We start from the raw sequence: 23,552 nt of genomic DNA, 5'->3' as shown, positions 1-23,552 counted from the left end.
AAGTGAGTTTATTTGTATATGAAATACAATTTTCTCATTGAAATTATGTTTATAATATTGATACATAAATAAAGCCCTTTATTTTAATATTTACTGTACATGTAAAAAAAAAAAAACTACTCAAAGTAACTTGTTTGTTGTTTCCTCATGTCCCTTTAGACTTTGGAGCACGTGGGACTTGAAACCAGTGAGAGAGATCACCTTTCCCAAGTCATGCAAGCCCATCATCAGGTATCGTGTTACCGCCATGCGCTTCTTGGAAATCTTCCTGTCCGTTTGCTGTGACAAGCATCTTATGTCTATGTGTCTCAGCCTGACATACTCGTGCGACGGCCATCACCTGTACACGGCCAACAGCGAGGGCACCGTCATGGCCTGGTGTCGGCGGGACCAGCAGCGCATGAAGCTGCCCATGTTCTACTCTTTCTTAAGCAGCTATGCCGCAGGCTGAGTGTGTGTGTGTGTGTGTGTGTGTGTGTGTGTACATGTGAGAAGGTGAGAAGTGGTTACTGCCTTGCAGGTGTATCCTCACTTCCACCTCAGCAAGAGAAGCTGCTGCTCTTTCTCACTCCTCCTCCTCCCATGGAGAGAAATAAATGACTGTCTCAATACCCTGCTTGACTTTTAAGCCGAGCCATATATATATAGATATAGATATAATGAATTAATGATTTAGTCATGGCTGCAATAGACACTTTATTACTTTCCATCATCTGTTGTTTTCCTTGCCCGCCGCTCATTTTTCCCTGTTAAAGCTGCTAGCTTGGCTAAAAAGCCAAACATTCTCCTCCGTCTCAAATAAACGAACGGGCTAACGTGTTAGTACTGCATGCCACAATGACGCTTGACTGTGTGGAGGTGACGCGCTCTTAGAAGTCCACCTTTTATCCATTGTGTGATGTTGAGATTGCTTTTATTTATTGGAAATTGTCTGCAGGCCAGCGCACTACATGCAACCTCTCACACGGCTTCTCTCTCCTGTATCTGAGCCTTTTTCGAAGCCTCGCGTGGTGGTCAAATGTTTCATTTCCCTCAGATCCTGTACGCTTTCTAACAGGCAACCAAATGACTCGCTCCTTTCATGCTGCTTTCTTATTTTACATTCCCTCACTATGTTGCTGCACTTTTTTTACTTTGGCCATTAGCATGGTGGAAATAGCTGTCGTACCACTTTACGCTTGCCCAACCTCTGGTTTAGTAAATGTAAACCCAATCACCATTCATCTGCAGAGAGCAATATCAAATTACATGCAATAGTTCCTCATTTTTATTATTTTGCTTTTGGAGCCTGCTGCAGCAATGTCTTACATTTCACTCTTGTTTACAAGAAAGGGAATATTTGTTTATGAATGAGACTTTTCTCCTTGTGATGCGCTCCTCTTGTGTCCCCCCCCCCCTCATCGTGCCTCACATTCCGTGCAGGCTCTCCACTGCACTGGACCACACTTTGTTTACTTTTTTCCCTTGAATGTCTTTTCCACAACCAAACATTTTACAAGAATCACCTTTTTTTTTTTTTTTTTTTGTTGCAATTTCTAAGAGTGTGACAGAACGAAGTAAGGATGATGTGAAGAACTTTTTGCGTCTGTGTTGAAACAGACAAGAAAGTATTTTTCTCTCGATAAACTTGAGCTATGCATAAATGAACTTTCTTGGATGGTGTCGGATCCAATCGACCTCACTAGCGTGATTGTGCATTTTGGACTGAGTTTGAAAGGTCATATTTTGTTTGTATATGGGTATGCGTGAACAAACAGTGATAAGCATATTCTAAATATAAATATATATATATATGTATAAATATTTGAAGAACTATTACACCACTGTGTCCTGTGTGTCACTTTTTTTTTGTGTGTATCTGGGTGCGTCAGACTAAATTACTCAAGGGCCCAACATTTCAATTGCAGCCAAAACAAGATCAACAATTTTTTTGAGCTGTCCAGAATAGTAGACGATGCTAAACTGATGAAAAACTCTGCTCAACAAATCAACCAAGTGACTTGTCATGACAAACCCTAAAGAGGCCAAGCCGAAAGTCGCAGGAGCATCGTTCTAATATTTTAAGATTAATAGTGTTCACATTTTGATCACATATACCATATAGAAAATACTATGGTAATTATAGGAACACGATTGACGTTTGAATTAATTTTTCTCCAGAAAATTATAGTGTAGTTTTGCAAATAACAGAAAGTATCATATTTGTAAAGGGGTTGTGTATATTTCCGGTTGTTCTTATGAGGACGGGGGCGGGGCTCTGATGTCAAAGCTGAGGTAAAGGAGAACAAATTGGGGAAGCCTGCAGCTGGTTTTCATGTCTTCTGCTGCATCGAGGAGACATCACTGGTGCGTTCAGGGTCGGCGTCCGACGTTGGAAACCACGCATTCGGCAGCTCCTGCCCCACACAGCGCTGCGAATATCGTCGTCACACGGATGTGTCCCCCCTTTTGCTAGCATCTCTCCGAGCCCCCAGCCGCGGTACTCCTCATCTTTTTCTTTCCTCCTTCCTCGCACGACTCACGCTGCGGATCTGCCGAGGCCACAAAGCCGCGTTCCTTCAGCGGGATCCACCGCGACGAGGCTGGGGGGTTCCTCCTAGCTTATGACATTTGACAGATCCTCTTTGTGCGTGAGCGTGTGAGGAGAGAGTGTGACTACGTGTGTGTGTGTGACTGTGTGAGTGGTGTGTGCGTGTGTGTTGGGTGGAGTCAACCCGGAATCCTCCAATTTGGAAAAAAAAAAAAAACACTATCAGGTAAGTCTGCACATCACTGATATTTAAGTCAAATCACATTTGTTCCTCTTGCTATGTTCTCTCTTGATGGGCCTATTCAAATATCTCGGCTTTGCGGTGTTCTGTTTTAAATTAAACGACGCAGTTATATAGAAAAAAAAATTGGAAGGGTGAGGAAGAATCGAGGGGAAAGGCCCTGATCGGAGAGCAATTCGACTTCAGAATTTAAAAAAAAAAAAAAAACACCATTTTGAGTCTACGGGTGCCATCATCATGAGCAAAAATAAGCACATGCATGGGTTCCACTGCACCGCACCCATGATTATAAAAGGCATTTCCTGGGGATGGTGTTACCCACGATGTCATGGCGGTGGGTTGTCAATCCTGGACCTGGAAGCAAATATGCAATAATGTTCCACTTTCTCAACCAGAGCTACATGGACAGTAAAATATCTGCCAATCACTGTTCATTGTGATGTAAAACATAAATAAGCACAAAATAAATGATTTTCAAACTTTTCCTATAAAATATACAGCTCAATTCAGGGGGAAAATAATTAAGAATAATTTTCAAGGCCTTAATTATACCATTAAAACCTGTGTCTATCAAAAGGAGAAAAAAATTGAATTGTGCTACAAGTGGTGACAAAAAAGGAAAGCCTACAAGAACATCGGAACTTAATTGGAATGATTTGCCACCCTTTTTTAATGATAAGCTAAACATGAACAGCAGCTTTTTGGCTAGTTGGTGGAGAACATCATTGCCATCAAAGCCAATGCATATGCAATGTTTTTCAAAGTTGCAATTACTATTATCTTAAGTGTTATCATTTCTAGTTTGCCCATATCTTAAAGCTAATAATGGTTATTTAAGAGCAGCTGCTTGCCGATGCAATGATTCTATTTGTCGAATAATCGGTGACTATCGGAATATGAAGATAATTGTATGTGGGAGCCATAATTGTTAGCGGGAAAAAAAAATGTCTTCCAATCTCAACCTTGTACCCTACCTCAAACATCAAATTGCACTAACATGCTAGCTAATTGTTGCTTCCAGCATCCTAACCTCTGTGCATTTGGGGGCGACAGGGAGCACCATGAAAGACGGCATCGCCAACAACAGCACAGCCAGCATCTCCCAAGCCAGGAAAGCTGTGGAGCAGCTCAAGATGGAGGCGTGCATGGATAGGATAAAGGTATGTCGCTTGAAGACTGTTTCTTTTTATTCAGGAATTCATCTCTGAAACTGAAACATGTGAAATTATGTATTTGGGATCATGAATGCGACCAGGCTTGCTTAGGGGTCATGATTGTTGAGTGCCAAACTGTGCTTTTAACGTAGCCTAGCCTAGCCTAGCACAGCCTTTCAAAACTATTTTTTGTGGTGGGAGCACGTTCTTTTTTACTTTTAAGGTTCTTTTTCTTTCTGCGAGCCATTCTGCGCTCTAATTTTTCATAATCAATCCTCTGGTATTGTTTTTAATTTTGCGGAGTGTGATGGAGAGACTTTAAAGTTTGCGTCATCAAGTCGTTCATTATACCCGTCGCGGGTTATGAGAAAGATTTCCCCACAGTGGAAGAAAGTTTGCTCGCATCAGCACAGCAGACGAGGCTGGAAGCCTGCCACGTATCTTCAGCGCTACTCGTCATCCTTCATCCATGCTCAGCACTACTAAACCTGCTTGCCAGGATGAAAAATCCTCCCCGCTTCAAAAACATACTTGATTCCAATTATCCTCAGACTCTTATCCAAGATCCATATGTTAAAAAAAAAAAAAATCATATTGCCGTATTTCTTCACTAAGAGATGCAATTGTAACTACCATAGGTTGTCAGTCATGTGAGCTATGAACAGTGGGGGGAAGTAATGAATTCCAATAATTTTTCAGGTATGTGACTATCTATAAAATTGGCTCAGTTTTTTTTTTTTTTCAACCTTCACAGATAGAGCAACATGATGTAAAAAGACAGTTAAGCTCACTACATTTGAGATCTTGATCGATAGAGTGACATCTTTTGGAATTATTAAAAAAAAAAAGAAAAAACTAGCAGTGACATTAGCTGATTTAGCTTTTTTTGCTTTGCTGTTTTGTTTTGCTCATGCAGGAGCTGTTGTCAGTTCAGTTTTATTCATCCGTTTAAGAATTTTACCAGCAGCAATGCTGTGTCCAGTGATTTTCTTTTCTTCGAACACTGCAAGTTATTTTTGTGTGCTGAAAAGTTTTTAGTGTCTTTTGTTTTGTTTGATCCAAAAAATGGGAGTGCTTATAATTGATGGTAAAATTAATATTTAATATTATTATATTATCCATCCAGACACACATCCATTTATCAATAAACCACAAATTTCAAAAGGATGCAGCAGCAAGTAAAGTAACAAGTGTTCAATTCCCTGGGGAGGGGTGCACAAATCACTAACAATGGTTTATTTTCAGTTCCATCACATCTCCAGTTTGTATTTTTGTCATGTAATAGCTTGTGAAGTGGAGGGCATGCATGAATAAAAAGCGGGATAAAGAGGAAGCAGAGGAGGAAGCATTGTTGACGATGTCTGCCGGTTTCTTTGGATTTAATTAAGGGACGCGACGAGCCGGAGTGTGTATCTGTGACAAGAGCGGGTGCCTCATTGAGGGACCTTCTCATTAATCGCTCAATCAGCCAAAGGAACGTGAACTGTGTTAATTAGAAGGACACTTCCTGCATCGCCGGGCTGCAGTGTAATTACCAGCCAGTCTGGACCTTAAACACACCCACCCGTACACTCACACACACACACATTTCTCTTTCTCAGCAAAAAAACCCCAACCTAAATTTGCACTATAATTGACTTTGACTAACAGAGTTATTATGCACTTTATTTGCGTCATTATGAAAGTCTTTGTTCAAATTCTCTCTTTATAGAGACGGGATACTGCCATGATAAGTAAATTAGGTCATCTAAGGCAGTGTTTCTTCATTGTTCTGGAGCTAAGGCTTTAACAGCCAATTGCATGGACATATAGAAAAGACACTCGCACCCGCATTCTCACCAATGGGTTGTTTGGAAGTCTTCAATGAAGCGAACATCAGTGTTTTGGAAATTATGAGAGGAATCGATGTTAACTTTAAGGTTGCACAAATTTAATCTTGTCAAATGATGTCTTTTGACAATGCGTTCTCTTTTTTTTTTTTTTTTTTTTTTTTTTAGGCGTGTTAATTGTATCAATTTCTTTTAAGCAAAATGTCCAATTTTACAGTACAAGCACTAGACCCAAAGAACATTAGCACCAATGTGACATGAAAGGTGTCCAAGCTGTCCACCATCAACCTAGTGAAATTATTTTTAAGCTGAAAATATTGTTGCTTTTAAGTTCATAACATAGTATTACAATGTCCTATAACAAACGCCACCCTATTATCCCGAATTGTGCCATTTCCACTAAGGTAGTTGTAATTAGTTGACATTTAATAGCTCTATTGATCTACCCTCTCTGAGCGTCTCAGGAATTACAAAGAAGAAAATAAATCCCAGTCAGTTTGCATAAATTGTTTTGGAAACTTGTGACTTCTCACGTCCAGCAAAGAAAATGTCACCTGTTCTCTGCAGTAGGGAGCCCAGGGTGTTTTGCAATGACATATCGACTTCTCATCTTGCTCCGAGTCAGTGCAAAAGTCAGAGGAGCTCTACAGCGAAGGTGCTGTGTCACCCGCGTAAATAATAACAAAGATGAATCGACAAGGAAGGCAGCTTGTTGCGAGAAAATGGATTCTATGTGGCTGCTTTCAGTGTAATATTCCGTATCACCGTATTAAACCTTTCCTTCTCAAATATGACGAAACGCCTTCATGTTGTGTGCTGATAAAAATAGACGTGTCATAATAATCTGTATTGACGAGCACACGCAGAGTGCTTGTGTGGTTTTTATGTCTCTCGTTGAGTCCAACGGACAGGACATCAGATGTTTGTGTCCTCCACATAGATCTCGGAGCCTTGGCCATCTCTTTGATGCAGCTGTTCCTCTTTCCTCCATTTGCCGACCCCCCCCCCCCTCTATAACGTGGCACTCAGATCCTGAGTGGAGTCCTGCATGTGTGTCCACTCTCTTTTTTTTTCGTCACTTTCCCAGATGTGTGTTGTGATCCTAATAACGTACCAAATAAGTTGTGGTCATTTGATACACATGCTGCACGATTGCACAATTTGAAGCTTCCATGCCCCCCCCCCCCAAAAATTTTTTTGACAATCTTTGATGTCATTTTACCGTGTTTGGAAGATGATTTGGGTTTGAACTGCCCATGATTCAACTTTCAAGCTCTTTCAAATGACAATCGACCCCTAGAAATATTTCCTTGTTTTTTTCCATCCGTGCAGAACACCCCCTGACCTCACATTCAATTTTTACCGCACTGACCATAAGAAACAAACAGCTTTAGGTTGTCATGCGCCGTCAGCTATAAATAGAAATATCCACATTTTAATCTATAAGAAGCTGTAAAATGCACAGTCACAAGTCAACTATAGTCAAGCATAAGAAATAATCAATGTCTCATGAGCACTAGCAGAGCTGGGATTTTTTTTCCATTAGGGTGGATGGCTCAGGGGGTCTGCAAAATATATATATTTTTTTTAGAAACCCAAAGATTCTACAAAAGAGAAATTTTTTTGTGTTCTTTTTTTTTTTTTTTTTATCTTGACCTGGTCTGCCAACAGGTGTCCAAAGCCGCCGCAGACCTGATGGCGTACTGCGACGCCCACATACGCGAGGACCCTCTCATCGTGCCCGTGCCGGCCTCGGAGAACCCGTTCCGGGAGAAGAAGTTCTTCTGCGCCATCCTCTGATGAGCCGCACGTGGAGCGCGGCGTCGCCTGCCTTCTTTGTCTTCACCACACCTGAAGCGACTTGCCACGGGCGTCCACTTTGACTAGCCGGGTGGACCCGGGTGTTGGTCGGCTCCGTCCTGGCGGCTGAGGGGGGTTCTACAGGGGGGGAGGGGGGCAGTCTTGTTCAATAGGTTTGTTATTGCTTTGTTGTTAGAGAACAGCCTTGCTCAGTGCTTCATGAGGTGAGAGGTGTTTTGTTTTTTTTATCTACTTTTCGTTAATCGTGCTCGATCCGATCTTGCCTCAGGAAACAAACGTGTGCCCAGTAAACATCTTTTCCACCTTCCATCGTCAGTGCCTTTCAGTGTGCGAGCTTAAAAGTATTTGCCGCAGCCATGCACTGAAAGTAAAACATGACACCTGGCTCATTTCACTAATGAACTGTTATTTGAGAGCCTCGAACAGACTGAAGTGTTTTTTGGTGAGAGCCAAGCAAGCTAATCTGTTTGTTCAAGCGACGCAACTTGTAGGCGCTGATCACTGTGCAAGCCTTTTAGTCCAAATGAAGTAATAAACCTTCCCTACCGCGCCCTGATGCATTTCTACCTTGGCTCTTTCCTTCCATTGATGCTTCAATCAGTCTTTCATCACATGGTGCAGCTTCCGATTGGAATACTTTCCAATTGCAGGGTGCAGGCTGTCAAGTGTTTTCTGGGCATGTTTCCGTTTCAGAGTGAACGGCCGGGCCTTTGACATTCAAACCAAAATGGAGGCCGGTGTTTTGCTCTGCTCCCTGTATTGACCGCCGCCTCTGTTTACAAGCAGCTGTTGATCTTTTTTTCCTGTGTACAGTATGTTTCGGTGCCAATTCTTGTGAGAGCGGTGTTGTCGTCACACCGCGCCAACGCACACTTACTTTTTGTTTGATTGGTTGGTTGGTTGGTTGGTTGGTTGGTTGGTTGGTTGGTTGGTTGGTTTAATGGGAGGAAAAAGCACACTATCTCCTTTACATGGTATTTAAATAGCATTTACAACTTTTTATGATGAAATGTCAATAATTGTTTATTAATGTTATTATCCGTAGTATTATTGCTAAATGTAGTGTGCTACTAAGCTTGTATGATACCTAGAGCGCTTCATTATTTACAAAATCACTCAGTTGTTCATAATATGTGAGAATTCTTAAAGCCGGATAACACAGAGGGTGTTAAATCTGTGAAACGTGAGTTATTTTTTTCTCTTGCTACTTGAACAGTCATATTATTATCAAATTTACAGGAATGATGATGAAACATCCTGTGGAGAATCATTTCTGGATTATTCTTACCGGTATTTATTTACAAAATCCTGAGATCAGTCTTGGGGTGTCTTCACTGACCTGGTGAGGATGGTGCCAAATTTTAAACAATAAATATAATGGCTAAGGATAAATTTTGCATGGTTTTTTTGATCCAAACTAGAGAACTGCTATGATATGAAAGTTCGCCTCTTAGTCGACTTTCCAGGAGGCTACTCTGCACATGTAATCACACCTGAGGTTCGATATGTTGACAGTGTGCAGTTGTATTCTAAAATGCTATTATTGTTTTTGTAAAAAGAAAAAAACGATGCATTTAATTAGCAAGCTTTGTAAATCTTGATGGAAAAATTAATTAAAGAAATATATCAAATGGGACTCATCTCCCTCAATGTGCATTTTATTTGATGGCCACAAGTGGCCACTGATTACATTCCTTCATTCATTCCATAGATAAGAATATTCATACTCTATGAGTGCAAGAACTTGTTAATGGCCGACTTTTTATGTGATCATGAGGTGGAAACATTCTTTTAGTATAAAACAAAATAGCTAAGATTTAAGATTGTATCAATCAATCACTCAATCTCACCGCGTCTTTTATGCATGCAGCAAAGGGATGATAACTTGTTAATGACCGATAGAAATAAAGCAAAATGGAGAAGATAAAACATTTCGCCCAAAGAATTTATAGCTTGCTGATGTCAGCGATAACATCCTGATTTGTTTCCACTATTTCTGTCATTCTCCTGTCGTGTTGATTTATAATCTCAGAAGTCACAAGTGTTTTATCAAGCAGTGAAGTGACATCGCAGGTTCTTTATACCTTGGAACTGCCAAGGTTGAATACACTCTATTGCGGAATTCAACTTGCATTTATTCAGATTTTGAAAAATAAGTACAAGAAATAATTATCTGTTGCAGAGTCCGATTATTGCCACCTTAAATATTTTAGTGTTGAAAAGTCTTAACTGCAGAATCATAATAATAACACTGTGTGAGCCCTTAATTTATTATTATTGTCAACTTAGAGTTGCTCTAGTCTAGAGGTACACCAATTAATTATTTCATCGACAACCTGTTGAATATTAAATTCGATAATCATTTTTAATCATTGATTAATCATTTGATACCCTTTGTTTGCGTAAAATTATCCAGTCCCTCAGAATTTCAGGTTGTCAAAAGTAAATATTCTCAGACACTTCTTCGTGAAAGCAGACTGATTGAATCAAAATAAAATTTTACTTTGTAAAACAACATTTTTTTCTCTGTCAAAAGCTTTTGGGAATGCACTATATAAATAAAGATATATTTCCCAACATGTTACGAACTAAATTATTTACTGAATCATAATTTATTTTCTGCACTATCAGGAAAAAAGGGAACCAAGGGTCCTGAATCGTATGAGATGTGACTCAATCAAAACGTGGGGTAAAAAAAGATATTTTTCATACATGTAACTTGGAACTGTCTATAATTCATTAAATACAGAGTCAAAAGTGAGACCTTTAACTCACTTGACTAGCAGAAGTCAAAGAGCGTTGAATGCAGACGGAATAAACTTTTCTTTGCAAAAATATGCTGCGGAGAAAATTGTAAATCACTGTACTTTTTATATTTATGAATCTGAATGCACAGGGACGTAATCATCCCCAGGGTAGTGCGTTATCACACTTAAAATTGGTGCCAGCTCATTATTATCCAAATGATGCTGCAAGCCCTCAAAGTATATTGAAATTCCATGAAATGGCAATGATTTCTGATAAGATTAATCATATATGCTTCCTGCAGGCTGTTTTTCAACTTGGCCATTTCTACATCCTGAGATCAGATAAGACAAGCTCCCCGTCTGCGTTTCCCTTTACACGGGTGCTGTGGTCTTGAAAATAACATTAGCACCTCAAATCGAGTGAATAAAGAGCATTTAAGCGTGGAAGATGTCGTTCTCCAGGACAACAGGGAGCAGTCAGTCAGGAGACATTTGTTTCAAATATTCCCCGGCCACGCACAATATTTTCTGTTGAAATGATTTATGTGCAGCACTCTGCACAAGTTGTGCTATCTAAGGTCACTTTTTTTTATGATTATTATTATTTATTCATATGAGCCATTACTATCTGTTGCGTTGTTTGAATCTTCTTGTTTAAATAGTAGTAAGAATGAAATGAGCAATTTCATTATTACTACTATAATAATGAATCATTTCATGATACCCCTTTTTAATTTGCTAGCATGCATCAGCTTCATTGTGAACTTCAAGTTCCACAATGCACCTCGGCAAAGCTCCTCGCCCCCATTGGTGCAACCCTAGCAGCATCAGAGGCGGACATGAGGCGGTGCTGAGAAGTATTCCGAGACAGATCTGCCGTACTCAAATGAAGCTCCCATTCCGAACGGTCTTCAGTGCGAACAGCACCGCTCGGGAAAAACCTGCACTCCGCTTCAGCTCGACGTTACTTCGGGTAAATGAAGCGTTCCGTCCATGCGGAGGCTAGCGCTGGTTCTTCTGCCCTGTGCTCTCGCTGTACTGGTGCACTTGTGGTTGGCTCAACAACGGTGCCCCACGCCGCTGGAAGACGACGACACACACTCGGGTACTTTGACGCTTGACGGCGGGGCTTCACCTCTTCTCTCCGGCAACTTTTTTGGACGCAGACGCACGCTTGGCTAACTTTGCACTCGCTGGTTCGCTTGGTCGGTTATTGTTGGTGTTTGTGTCGCTAATAAGAAGGGAAATTCGAATTTACGCTTATGCAGTATACTGTACATAAGCTTACTCAGTAGTGCGTGTTTTAAGTTACAAAAATGTGACAGCTGAGTAATGTCGGGGCGTTTCTAGGTGATGAATGCGAATTCGGCATCTCTCATTCGGTCGCTTCATGTCAAATCATGACAAGTATTTCAAATTCGCAGTCCAAATGAAATTCTGACTGACAAATCTGAGTTTTTTTTCTCGAGGCACACTTGTCATGCTGGATGTTTTGTATCCAATGCAGATGGAGTGGTACCGTCCTATGAAGTTCTGGTGGGAGTTTTATCAGCCAGACAGCATTCCACACTGCGACAAGCCATAAGGGACACCTGGCTGGGCTACTTGCTCCAACACCCTCACTTCAAGCACAGGTCAGCAAGGTTCCACCTCCAACTTGTGTTTTTTTTTTTATTCTCTCCCAGGACAGATTGCTAAAGTTAAAACAAAGCCTGCAGCATCTGACGACAAATAACCAAACTTATTTTCTTTACCTCCCCTTCGGGCAATACTGTTTACATCCGTCACCCTCTGAAGCCAAGATGCAGCATGATGACCCTTTTGAGCAAACTCCCTAGTTACCATGGTAACTAGAAGTGGACTGATAGGCAAGCTTTTGCAAAAACAATTGTACGTCCTTGTTTTCAGAGTGGGGGTGAAGTTTATTGTGGGCAAACATGGATGTGCCATCCCAGAGGAGGACCGAGAAGATCCTTACTCCTGCTCCCTACTCAACATCACTGAGCCAGGTAACAGAAATATTGCATGTTGCACAAATGTGTAGCTTTAAATGTACAGGTGTTCAAGAAGAATTCTGTTGCGTTCACATCCAACTGTCACTACTGAGGGATGAGTTGAGTCGAAAGAAGCTAATGAATGCTCGTTCTGAATAGAGGTAAAACATCTTTTATTCCGCCTCGCTTGCAGCTCAAGGACACTTTATTTTTCTTCTCCATAGCCATGGTCAAAGAATGAAATCCGCCGTCAATGTCACCGCTTAGGCGTTTGTGACGTACATTGTAAAGCACTAGAAAGACGTCTTGTGAAATAATTGAACCGGCTCAGCATCGGTTGGAAGGTAATTGTTTATGTCTTTCAGCTTCTGTCAGGCACACCGCCGCTTGGCTTCACGAAAACATAATTACGGCTCATCAGAATAGGCTTTGTCGGCCTTATGGGTCATGGCGGTGACGTCTCATTTGTCCATGCCTTTTTCCCAGTCGTGTTAATATCTCTAAGTGCCATTCGATTCCATGCTTTGATGCTCGGAGGTGCTAGAGGAAAGGGCTTTGCTAGGTTTGTAAATCCAGCTCAATATTTAACTTAATATCCGTAAACAGACTAATAAAAGCGAATTGAAGATGTCTGTTTGTGCTGCATTCATCACAAGGATTTTGTTTGTATAATTAGCAGACTTGCTTGAGACGGCAGTGAGAATGTGTGTTTTTTTTTTCCCTAATCAGTTTGGATCAAGGTGACGTTTGTAGAGCCCAAACATTCAGATAGCCTACAAATTAAATGTGTCCATCATTTAATACACAGTACGTCCGGTCTAAGGAGAGCAAGAACTGGACTATGGCTCAGTGGTCCAAAGTTCTATTTTCAGGTGAAAGTAAATTTTACATGCCATGTGGGAATCAAGGACCCAGATTGTAGAGAAAGAGTAGCATGGAATACATACAATCCAAGGAGATTTCTCTGTCAGTGATAGTTGGCGCACCATATCATCTCCAGCTGTTGGTTCCGAAGTCCATAATCAACGCGTGACATTTAAAGCACCTTATGCTTCAAGCTTTATGGAGGATGCCGATATGATACACCAGCAGGACGTGTCAACGTGGCACCCGCACTTACTGTCAGAACGGCCGAAAGCGTGTGAAAGGTACCATTGCATTACTGTGATTGATTGATTGGCTCGAAAACACACCAGACTGGAACCCCAGTGAGAGTTTTTAGCATGTTGCCAGGTAGCAGAGCGATTTGAAACACATAATCCAATGCTGCTGATGACCTGAGGGCAACTGCAGTCACTTCATGCTAAAGTGCCACCATAGTTTAAGTTTCAAATGAATGAATTCAGTTAACATTCTATGATGTTTTAAAACAAATTGGACTAGAACCAACCATACAAATATCAAAATAAAATGGCCATGGGTTTAATCAAGAAAAAACAATCTGAACACTCGCCTGTTCAGGTCGTGTTCAGGTCTCGGGAAATTTGTTGAAGTAGTAGCTTAAATGTGGCTGATGTTTATTGTGATTGTTTTTTTTTTTCTTTCTGAAAATATGTTTCTTTTGCAAAATGTACCACATTTGGCACATTTAAAATTTGAGGTAACACTGTAAGAACTGTCCACAAAAGGCCCACCAAATCTTTATGTTTCCAGGACCCACTGAGGCAACTCAAGGATTTTAATATCAACAAGGACAATCCTGGTTTGAGGCCAGTTATTAAATTCATTCCCCCCTTCAACATTTTAGTCCGGTACAACCCCCTCACCACCCAAAAAAGAACCACTCCACTCTACCGTACATCAAAACAGGCTGGCCAAAAATAATTGGTTCACCCCAAACTCACTTATCCAAATTATATGCCTGCTGTGAGATTGGAAAGGTCACCCTCCTCACCGCCGCCGCCACCACCTACTGCTGTCAGGTAAAGTTACACTGGCCCAGAAAAAAAAAATTACCCCCCCAAAAATAAACAACTATGGTTGTTTAGCGGATCAGTCTGAATGAATATTTCAGAATGGTTCATTCAAGTACAAACTCAATCCATGAGAACACAAATAAATGACCAGACTAATAATTTAGCAGCAAGACATTTTTTTTTTGTACAGTCCAGGCTATCTCCTTCCAAATGTTAGCTGTGAATAAAGAAAAAAAAAGATGGATGAATGGAGGTATATTATTCTTTGCGTCACTCACTGGGACACTGAAGAACTCTGCAATCATTTTCTGCTCTGGTCTCAAAGCGAAATTCGGAAAAAGTCATCTTGACACATTGCTGCAAGAGCAATTATGGATCCCATCACACTGTTTGTGTCTTTTGCAGCTAGTTTTGATAACTGTAAATTGCCTTCTCAATAACAGTCATAAAAGTCTCTTTCAGGTTATTGCCACGGGTCCTATCTGTCAACTCGCAATGTCAAAAAGCTCTTCTGTAATTGCGTTCTTTATCTGGCCACCCGTGGCTTTTCTTGAAAACGACTCCCAGGAACTTGCGTTCCTCTAGATCAGAATCCTGTTAGTCTGTTTCAATTAAAATGTGAATATCTGATGTGGTTTTGTGTCAGCAGTGGATGTGGCACAAAGAAAGATTTAAAAGATTATTTTCTGTACCGAGCACCAAAGTGCAATATCTGCTGAGCATCTTTCTAGCCAAGGTCTGCTTCCTTTGTGCGGATTCTCAACATTGCACCACGTCACTCCATCATTGTATCAATCTCTGAAAGAATTTTTCATCTAAGTCACAAACTGTTCAGGCCAATATTAGTTTCTAAAACCTCTGTTCATTCCTCTGACTTTAAAATCATAATCAATTTGAAAAATGGAAGTTTACCAACTACACCACTCCAATTCTGTTTTTAGCATTGTGAGCTCTAAGTGTTTGTATATAACATTGTGCTGTTGACTTTTATGGCCCTTGTTTTCCCTGGCTGCACAATCTAGTGCTGATTTCTATATTTTCAAACTGCACTTTTATATTTGCTCTGTATGTTATTATGTCCTTGACAGCATTTCTGCCTTTTTTAGATAACCATTTCATTCCTTGTACTTGGATAGCACAACACTGAAAAGACAAAAAGGTACTTTAGTCATAAAATTCAAATGTATTGCAAAAAGAAAGTTGCAACAGTAGAAGGAAAACAAGTCAAAGATGGCAAGTCATTCTTTGGATTAAGTTTGACAAACAATGGAACAATGGGTGATTATCTATGTGCTTGCCTGTTCCTGGGAAAGAACTAAAGACAGAAATAACTCTTTTCGAGTTTGTTTCCTCATCATCAATAAATATGTTCAAAATATATTCATGTTATTAGCAAATGGATCAATGGCTGGTTCCGCTCCCAAAAAACTGCTGGTTGCAGACTGTTGTGCTTACTTTTGTGTGGTAATTTTGACTATCATTTGTTAAATTGACTTTTTATCCACAAAAAAAAGGATATTCTTTAACATTATGACTCCATTCTTGTAGTTTGCAACATTTTGATGTCATCTCATTATTTTCTTCTTTTCAATGTGGCTTTTGTCAATATGAGAAATGATCCACCTGTGATATTTTGATTAAGTAGTGGCAAGGATGATGCTAACAAAAAGAGAATCCATCCTGTCATTGTGCACGCACGTACACACACACACGCAATATATATTTTACTTTTATTCAGCACTTAACTACATTTCCTCAGCTCAACATAACAATAGCCTGCTTACCATTAATAGGCTCAATCTTTTAATTGATCTCCGGCATATCAATGCGACTCTTTTACAATTCAGCATTAACTCCCACCCCCGTCCAGTTTAAGTCGGATTTTTTCACAGTGAAATCACTTTACCGGAGGCCCTCTGTCTTCTGCTGTCACTTGGTATTTCCTTAAAAAAAAAAAAAAAAGAGCAAGAAACGAGTTCAGCATGTTGGCATTGTGATAATGCTCACGTAGTTCTTTTTTTGTGCTCTCTGACTCAGAGGCGGGACAGGATGCCGAGAGAGAAATCGTGATGGTGCCCGACCCCACGGTCCTCGTCCCCTCTGACGTGTCCGCCGTTGCCCTGGATTTTAAGGTGCTCCATCCGGTGGTGATCACCAGGCTGGGGGTGTTTTCCCGAAGCGCCCACCCTGAATTGAAGAGCAATGTGACCGTAAAGCTTCTGCAGCTGGATCAGGAGGTCGCTACTTTTGTTGCTGAATTTACAACCTCCAGTTGAAAAGCGACTCCTAATAAGCAAGTCTGTCTGTTCATAGGAAGCGATAATAACGTCTCGCTTCAGCGGCATCAGCACAGGGACCCTCGTAAGCCGAATATGGTACAAACCGGTGGAGAAGTTCATCTTGCCCAAGGTAGGATATTAAAATTTTAGCAACACAGGCCACGAGGAAACAAGTTGTGTTTATTAACCAGGGTTTTGAGGGGACGCTAGTATGGGAGAGTTCCAACTCGGACGTACTGACCACAGTCAACTCATCCTGCGTGGAGCTCAATGATGGAGGAGGTGTACTCAAGTTCTCCTCGGTAAGAAAAACAGGCAGGTAGGGTTGAGGATTACAGAGTGAACAGATGTGCTTCTTGTTTTTAAATCCACAGATTGCAGAAGGCATACTCCCCCACAGAAGTGCTCTTGGATTTCCTGGCCTGGCCGGAGGATTCACCTTTACCATTTACGGTTGGTCCCAATTCCCAGTGTAAACATTTCAAAGCCTTGTTTTCTTTGGCAGGTAAGGAGATGCTGTTTGGTTCAGCCTCGGGGCTCCTACCTTCTCGCAGACCTCTCGTCTCGTTGTGCTCTATTATTGATGTCACACTTCTGCGACTCATTAGTTTTGAGTTTAGCTCCAAAACCAATTCTAGCCTCTTTGCGGGAGAATATTTGAGATTTGCAGTTAATAATACCTCGCACGTTACAAATAAACAAACACTTCACCTCATAGTTTGATATATTCTTTTTTTCCTCGTGTATTTTTCCTCCAGCAGGCATTAACTTTGCAGCGTTTTACAAGCAGTGGTGCAATATGAAATGTTCTCCGGAATTTTTCTGAACTCTACGACCCAAGCCGTCTCCACCTACTGTGTGTCAGACAGGAGAAGTCTGTCTGAGCACCTGCGAGGTCGTCCAGCCCGGATGGTGCGCCACGCCGCAGGGCTGAGACAGGAGGACGCCGCCTTGAAGGAAGAAAGCCTAAGGCACGGCGACATGGTGTTCGTAGATGTGGTGGACACCTACAGGAGCGTTCCTTCCAAACTGCTTCAGTTCTACAAATGGTACGGCAAGTTCTAATGACTCTGCTCTCCGTTTCCAAATTGCCCCCGGCCCTCCAAGGAAATCAGCCATCTAAAATGAATGTGTGTCATTGCCTCACAAGCGTCCCGCTGTCAGAGCCATACTTGCAATCAGTGCGACTGTGTGTCATCAATTATCCAGACATACGCTAAACACTCCCGCATTGAGGCCTAATCAATCAAAGAACGAACTGTGCAGCTTGTTAAGGGATTGGTGGGCTATTCATTTGAAAAAAAAAAAAAAAAAAATTACTTTTTCGACATGAATCTCATTGCATCTGTCACAAAGCAGATGCACTAATTACCTCATGTCACCCTTGTTTTCCTCTCAACCAACAATGTATTTTCCTTTATATAATTGGCACACATTTTGGGACAACCTTTCACAAATGCGGCGCATGAGGACTTTCTATATCTCACTGCACAGTTTTTATTCTTCAGCCACATTTGATCATTTTCCAATACGGTCTATGCGGCGCTGTGCTCCACTGAAATGTTAGTTTCAGTGAATACTCAAAATTGTCCCTAAATGTGATTGTGACAGCTGGGACAGGGTCAGACGAATGAGCACAAGCATTGTCAAAAACAAATAGATGAATGGTCTTAATCTTACTACTGTACGACGAGCTTACTTTTGTGGTTGAATCCTTTTTCAAGGTTTGCTAAGGTCTCGTGCAATATGCTAACAGGTTGCTCCTTCAGAGTTTGCGTGCACAATTTTTTCTTCGGGGCATCGACCGAGGTTTTCAAACTTAATGTCACGCTCTACCATGAGGCCTTCAGAAGGATGTAGTTCTGGATGTTAGTTCCAGTTTCCCCTTGTGCGTCCTGAATCATCGTCTCAAATTTCCCTACTGTGGCACTAAAAGAGATTATCTGTGACTGTTAGTCTTTTGAGTCTTATCTTTTTCTTCGATACCATCACATTTGCAAATGTCAGTGTTGGCAAGGCACATTTTGTGCTCTAACCTAATGTTTGAAGCAGCTGCTTGCAAAGTTTCTTTCATTCCACTATGTAACGATACTCATTCCCAATTTGACAGGTCTGTGGGCAACATTGACTTCAGTCTGCTCCTGAAGACTGATGATGATTGTTACATCGATGTGGACTCGGTATTAATGAAGATTGAGCACAAGGGTCTCAAACGCAGCCATTTCTGGTGGGGAAAGTAAGTACAGACCAGGCAGTGTGCCGTGTTTGTACCCAGATCACCAAAGATCATTGATGGGTGAATGTGTGATTTTTGTGCTTGACCCAGTTTCAGACAGAGCTGGGCGGTGGATCGCATTGGAAAGTGGCAAGAGCTCGAGTACGCCAGTCCCGCCTACCCGGCCTTTGCGTGCGGATCGGGCTATGTGGTGTCACGTGACCTGGTGCAGTGGCTCGCCAGTAACGCAGAGAGTCTAAAGGCCTACCAGGTAGGCCTTTGAGGATCAAGCACCTTGCTGGAAGCCATGGAGTGAGCTAATAAATGTGTCACCACAGGGAGAAGATGTGAGCATGGGCATATGGATGGCAGCTGTTGGACCTCAGAAGTATCAGGTAAATAGCTGCAATAATATAAATTGGAAGCTACCAAAACTTAACCTTAGTGCTGTAGCCTATGTAAAACTAGCTTGCTCAGTCATATTGTCACCATGCGTTTTTAGAGCAGACTCTTTTTTTGGTGTGGTTTGTTTATTGTGCACTGGACAGTAACGCGCGTCGGTAATAGAAATACACTTTGCATCCGTGCTCTGAGCAAGAGTGTATGGACAGAGAAGATGAAGGCATTTTTAGAATCAAATGAAATTCCCATTTCCCAAATATATTCAGAATCATGTCCAGAATGTCATTATCATGATGTAGTCGTGCACAAAATGTAAGCAAATTGGATTTGTTGGCATTTAGGTGCACCTGAGTTAAATATTACGTTTATGGGTGACGTAATTACTCGAATTCCACTCAGTAGAGCACAGACAACAATCCAATTTTGGAGCGGCACAAAATACCGTCCGCATCTAGTATCGTGCATTATTCATGCAGAAATGGTGGAAAACATGGACAAATTCCCTATCCCAAAACAAGTATGGAAGTACACAAACAAAGTTTTTTTTTTACTCTTTGGATAACACTTTATTTTGAAAACACGCCATCCTCTGTGGAGGTAATGTCATTCAGATGTTTCCCCACCTAAACACCGTGTGCTTGAATACCATCCTAGCCTGTCATTGTTTTTTTGTTTCATCTCCAAAACACGGAGGCTTGTTTGCAGCGTGCAAAAATAAACAGTTGGCCATTTGCCATGTCAACTAACACGGCTCCTCTCCTGGCCAGGATCCCAGCTGGCTCTGTGAAAAAGAATGCTACCTGGACATGCTGTCGTCCCCGCAGCACACGGCACAGGAGCTTCGTGTCCTTTGGGACAGGAAGAGGACGTGTGGTGACCCGTGTGGTTGTCCTTGGGGACAGTAAGGTTTGGCTCACACTCCACGTGCAAAACTTCTGCGCTTACTTCATACCTCAAATTGTCATTTAGTTGTCTCCAAGTTCACACTGTATTTCCATTGAGTGTTTTTACGAACGATCATTTCTGATAACTTGGCACAGAAAAAGAAACGATGGCTTTTCTTTGCTTTTTCGCCGCCATGACTGTCGTGCCACCCAGTTGTCATTGTACAAGATAGTGAGTGACGTTGCCTTATTGTATTTGTAATAGCAGCATAAAGTCTACGTGGACAAATCAATGTAAAATTTGCGACCCATACTTTTGGAACTTGACTCCTTTGCAGGACATAAAAAAAAAAAAAAAACATCAAAAGAAATGAAAATGTTTCTTGCGTACTTTGGACCGAGATGCACATGTATATTTTTGTCGGCTCCACGTTCACTTGGTATCCTTTCATTTGCCTTCCAGCTCAACAACTGTGAAGGTTCACTGTCAGCAGGTGTACCATTTAGTTACTGAAGTCCTTTTTTTTTTTTTATATCAAAAAAAGGAATAGAAAATCACTCTGCAGCAGAGTGCCGGTTGTTTTCCTGAGACATCATGAACACGTGGAATATTTTGGGGCAACCATTTGGTTCAAATCTATTTTCACAGTGGCAGTGAGTTTGCACCTCTACAGATTTGAATAAAAATGTGATTGTAGTGTCGAATTTCGGCTTTAAAAGGTTTCACGAAAACAAGGCATTTTGGAAAAGCAGCTATTTTATGCAGATCTATTTTCAGGGCTAATCTCCACTTGCTTCTTGTTTGTGGGTCCTGTTGCCTACACTTTTGTCTTCAGTAAGTAAAAGGCCCACTGTTTGAATATTATTGTTATTTTCATTCTTCTTTTTCCTCCAAGTTGTTTTTGTTTTTACGGTAAGAAAAATACATGTACGGCATCACCATTAGTTTGAAGAAAAATAACAAGTGTTACAGTTTTGAATAGATTACATCGGCATTAGGCATATTGCTGATGAGCAATAAAAGATAATGCAAGATTTTTTCCAAGGCAAAAAGGTCGAATCCTCTCCAATGGCGAATCCAATCACTTGATCTCAACCCTTTCGAGCACGTGGTCAAATGTCACAGTGGTGGCAAAATCAAAAATCTCTGTCATTGTTCAAATACATATGGACCTGGAATGTGAATATCATTTTTGACTTTTGAACTTAGTTTGTATCAACTCATGTTTGGGCTTCATACAATTATCATAAATATTAAACATGCTCCTCAACATTTATCTGCTTTTAGATTTTTTGTTTTTTTGACGTTGCCCTACAAATCCGCTCCTGCAATTAGGCTGACATTTAAACAAACTCTTCTCCCTTGAGATGCAGCCTCCTTTCATAGTCAAGATAGCAAAGTCCCATCTGCATGCGTTCTAGTCGCTTGCCCAGACAAGGAAACACTTGACTCCCCCATCCCTCCCCCCCTGCCCCCCCCCATCATCATTTTGTTGTCTTCTTGCTGAAGTGAGCATGAAACGAGGGAATAACATGCAGATGAAAGCTCTCATTTGTGCTTGAGTGCTTCTTCAGGAGATGAACTTATTTAATTTACCCTAAACACCAGCGAACACTGATGTAAAAGGTTTAAATTATCAACACTCTTTTAATGTGTCCACCCACGCGCTACACTAATGTGTTCATTCACAAGGCTAATTCACCCTTTTTAGTTGTGCCTTCCATCTCATGAATAGATTTTTTTTTTTTTTTTTTTTTTTAAATAGTGTTACATTCACACTATTGTTTACTGTGTGATGAACAGACTCATTTACGGGTGAAGTAGAGACTCCAGAAGAAAGTGGAATTGCGTGTCAAAGGCAAGGAAAGGCAGCTTTACAATTTCTAATTTGATGGGTACGTATATGGAGGACATTTAAAAAAAAACATGCTTTGAAAGACTTTAATTATTGCCACTGAGAATATTGCTTAGTTTTGAACCTGGATTTAAAAAAAAAAAAACATTTTCACTTGGGGCTGACTTCACATCTGTCTGCAGCTTATTTCATTTGCGTGCAAGCATGAAAAAAAAAACTGCTTCACTGTGTTATGCTTTGAATTCAACCAAGAGGAACCTCATCCAATTCTCTTTTTGTTCTCACAGAGATCAATAATGGGAGAATCAACTTGGCTGTGAAGCCAATTGATTCAAACATGAGAGCCAAAAGACTCCTTCAAGAAAAGTAATATGGGTTCATGTTAATACTGAATTTAAGAGCCATAAATGCTCAAGGGTGATCCGGCAACTTCGTGGCTGGCAGCGTTGGTTCACTTCTCACTCCGAATATCTCTACGTGGTTCCTGTAATTGACTGGCAACCATTCAAGGGTATAGTCTGCCTTTTGCTCCAATTCAGATGGGATAGGGCTCCAACTCCCCTCATCCCTAAAGAGGACAAGCAGTATAGCTGCAGATGGTATACAAATTGCGCCTCTCACCCCAAGTTAAGTAGAATCGGCTCCAGTTCACACACAACCCTAATGAGGATTGATTGATGGATGGTTTCTCGAACATTTCACTTTGTATTAAAGACAAAATGGTCAAACTGCAGCATATGAACCAATAACTTTACAATATGATAGTCATTCAGATGTGGATTGAGTATAGCTTCAAAATTGACAAAATTAAGTTATATGACACTATTGTGTTAAGAAATGACTGAATTAGTACCAAAACATTAGATTTTTTTTTTTTAATGCATTTTTCTCATTAGTTTCATCAACAGGGAACCTGAAATATCGAAATGCAATGTGATTAAAATATGTGTATTTTTTTTTTTTTTTTTTAGATTGTAAAGAGACTTTGTGGACACTCCATACTATTGGTAAATAATATCCCCCCCCAAAAATAGCAATTCATTTGATAATTGGTTATTTGTTGTTCGATGGACTGCGCTTCTGATACTTTTCCTGCTCCAACTCTGATGAATAATTCTAAAAGGTTTTGATTATCCTCCATTTGCATCACTATTTGAACAACTTTTGTACTCATACAGAACATTCCACATTGCTGTCAATCACCCTCATCCATCCTTGTGTGGGGCTCTCCAGGAGGAGGAGGAGGAAATCATTTATTCATGACACCCGGCAACCAAAAGCAGCCTTGCTGACTGTTTATGACTCACAGGAATGAGGAGGTAATATTAGACACACAATCCGTAACTTTCATTCCTACTCAGAAGATAAGCATCTCCTCTCCATACTGTCTTCAAATAGCTGCACTTCACACTTGTATCGTGCGTGATGCAGTGCATTAGGTCACACGAAATATTTCATAAAGACTGGCTTGTCGAGAATAAATCACGTCGTTTCCTAAGCCCCCTCGACTCCGACTGCAGTCGTATGACAGAGCTTCTATGACATCGTCGTGGTGTTTGTGATAATTGTTTTAGTGAGTGACAGACACGTAAGAGGATCGCAAATGAGCTCATCTGTACTACGCTGGTTCCCAAACACTTTTCCCGTATGATAAATGAAGAGTGAAAACAGTGAACACTTAATT

The 23,552-nt window shown here is 40.9% G+C and overlaps 3 protein-coding genes across 8 annotated transcripts in view; all 3 read left to right on the top strand.

Annotated features, from left to right (window-relative positions):
• lyst (lysosomal trafficking regulator) overlaps positions 1 to 1,824 on the top strand; it is a 36,798-nt gene extending 34,974 nt beyond the window's left edge. For all 3 annotated transcript variants that reach the window (XM_085921642.1, XM_085921643.1, XM_085921641.1), the window contains 2 exons: positions 160 to 231; positions 313 to 1,824. In XM_085921642.1, coding sequence (XP_085777768.1) covers positions 160 to 231; positions 313 to 451 — 211 coding nt within the window. In that variant the 3' untranslated portion in view covers positions 452 to 1,824. The remainder of the gene's footprint in view (positions 1 to 159; positions 232 to 312) is intronic.
• A 428-nt stretch (positions 1,825 to 2,252) lies between these two features.
• Positions 2,253 to 8,211, top strand: gng4 (guanine nucleotide binding protein (G protein), gamma 4). 2 transcript variants are annotated; one of them, XM_085921645.1, is made up of 3 exons: positions 2,253 to 2,756; positions 3,825 to 3,931; positions 7,426 to 8,211. In XM_085921645.1, exons 2-3 carry the CDS (start codon positions 3,833 to 3,835, stop codon positions 7,552 to 7,554), a joined length of 228 nt encoding a protein of 75 aa, XP_085777771.1. In that variant the 5' UTR covers positions 2,253 to 2,756; positions 3,825 to 3,832; the 3' UTR covers positions 7,555 to 8,211. The 2 variants fall into 2 exon arrangements, with proteins under 2 accessions (XP_085777771.1, XP_085777770.1); XM_085921644.1 differs by lacking the exon at positions 2,253 to 2,756 and adding an exon at positions 3,083 to 3,105.
• Positions 8,212 to 11,168: 2,957 nt separating this feature from the next.
• Positions 11,169 to 23,151, top strand: b3galnt2 (beta-1,3-N-acetylgalactosaminyltransferase 2). Of its 3 annotated transcripts, none has more exons than XR_015067494.1 (14): positions 11,169 to 11,427; positions 11,830 to 11,956; positions 12,231 to 12,331; positions 16,270 to 16,469; positions 16,546 to 16,641; positions 16,703 to 16,813; positions 16,886 to 16,964; positions 17,377 to 17,560; positions 18,622 to 18,747; positions 18,838 to 18,997; positions 19,065 to 19,121; positions 19,896 to 20,034; positions 21,817 to 21,908; positions 22,840 to 22,875. XR_015067494.1 is itself a non-coding variant. In XM_085923052.1 (14 exons), the coding sequence occupies exons 1-12, from the start codon at positions 11,316 to 11,318 to the stop codon at positions 20,031 to 20,033; spliced, it is 1,491 nt and encodes a 496-aa protein (XP_085779178.1). In that variant the 5' UTR covers positions 11,169 to 11,315; the 3' UTR covers position 20,034; positions 22,840 to 22,875; positions 23,047 to 23,151. The 3 variants fall into 3 exon arrangements, 2 of the variants coding, with proteins under 2 accessions (XP_085779178.1, XP_085779179.1); XM_085923052.1 differs by lacking the exon at positions 21,817 to 21,908 and adding an exon at positions 23,047 to 23,151; XM_085923053.1 differs by lacking the exon at positions 22,840 to 22,875 and having other exon boundaries at positions 21,817 to 22,828.
• The last annotated feature ends 401 nt before the right edge of the window (positions 23,152 to 23,552 follow it).

Source organism: Syngnathus leptorhynchus, chromosome 10 (genome assembly GCF_054491065.1).
Source record: "Syngnathus leptorhynchus isolate UIUO chromosome 10, UIUO_Slep, whole genome shotgun sequence".
Classification (NCBI taxonomy): Eukaryota; Metazoa; Chordata; class Actinopteri; order Syngnathiformes; family Syngnathidae; genus Syngnathus; species Syngnathus leptorhynchus.
The sequence above is the reverse complement of the archived record's forward strand: the minus strand, read 5'-3'. Positions and strand labels throughout refer to the sequence as shown.

Coding starts and splice junctions, on each gene's coding strand:
- gng4 (XM_085921645.1), top strand. CDS start 3,833: ATGAAAGACGGCATCGCCAACAACAGCACAGCCAGCATCTCCCAAGCC. Junction 3,932..7,425: donor CGTGCATGGATAGGATAAAG/GTATGTCGCTTG, acceptor GTCTGCCAACAG/GTGTCCAAAGCCGCCGCAGA.
- b3galnt2 (XM_085923052.1), top strand. CDS start 11,316: ATGCGGAGGCTAGCGCTGGTTCTTCTGCCCTGTGCTCTCGCTGTACTG. Junction 16,470..16,545: donor TTCTGCAGCTGGATCAGGAG/GTCGCTACTTTT, acceptor GTCTGTTCATAG/GAAGCGATAATAACGTCTCG. Junction 18,998..19,064: donor AGAGTCTAAAGGCCTACCAG/GTAGGCCTTTGA, acceptor GTGTCACCACAG/GGAGAAGATGTGAGCATGGG.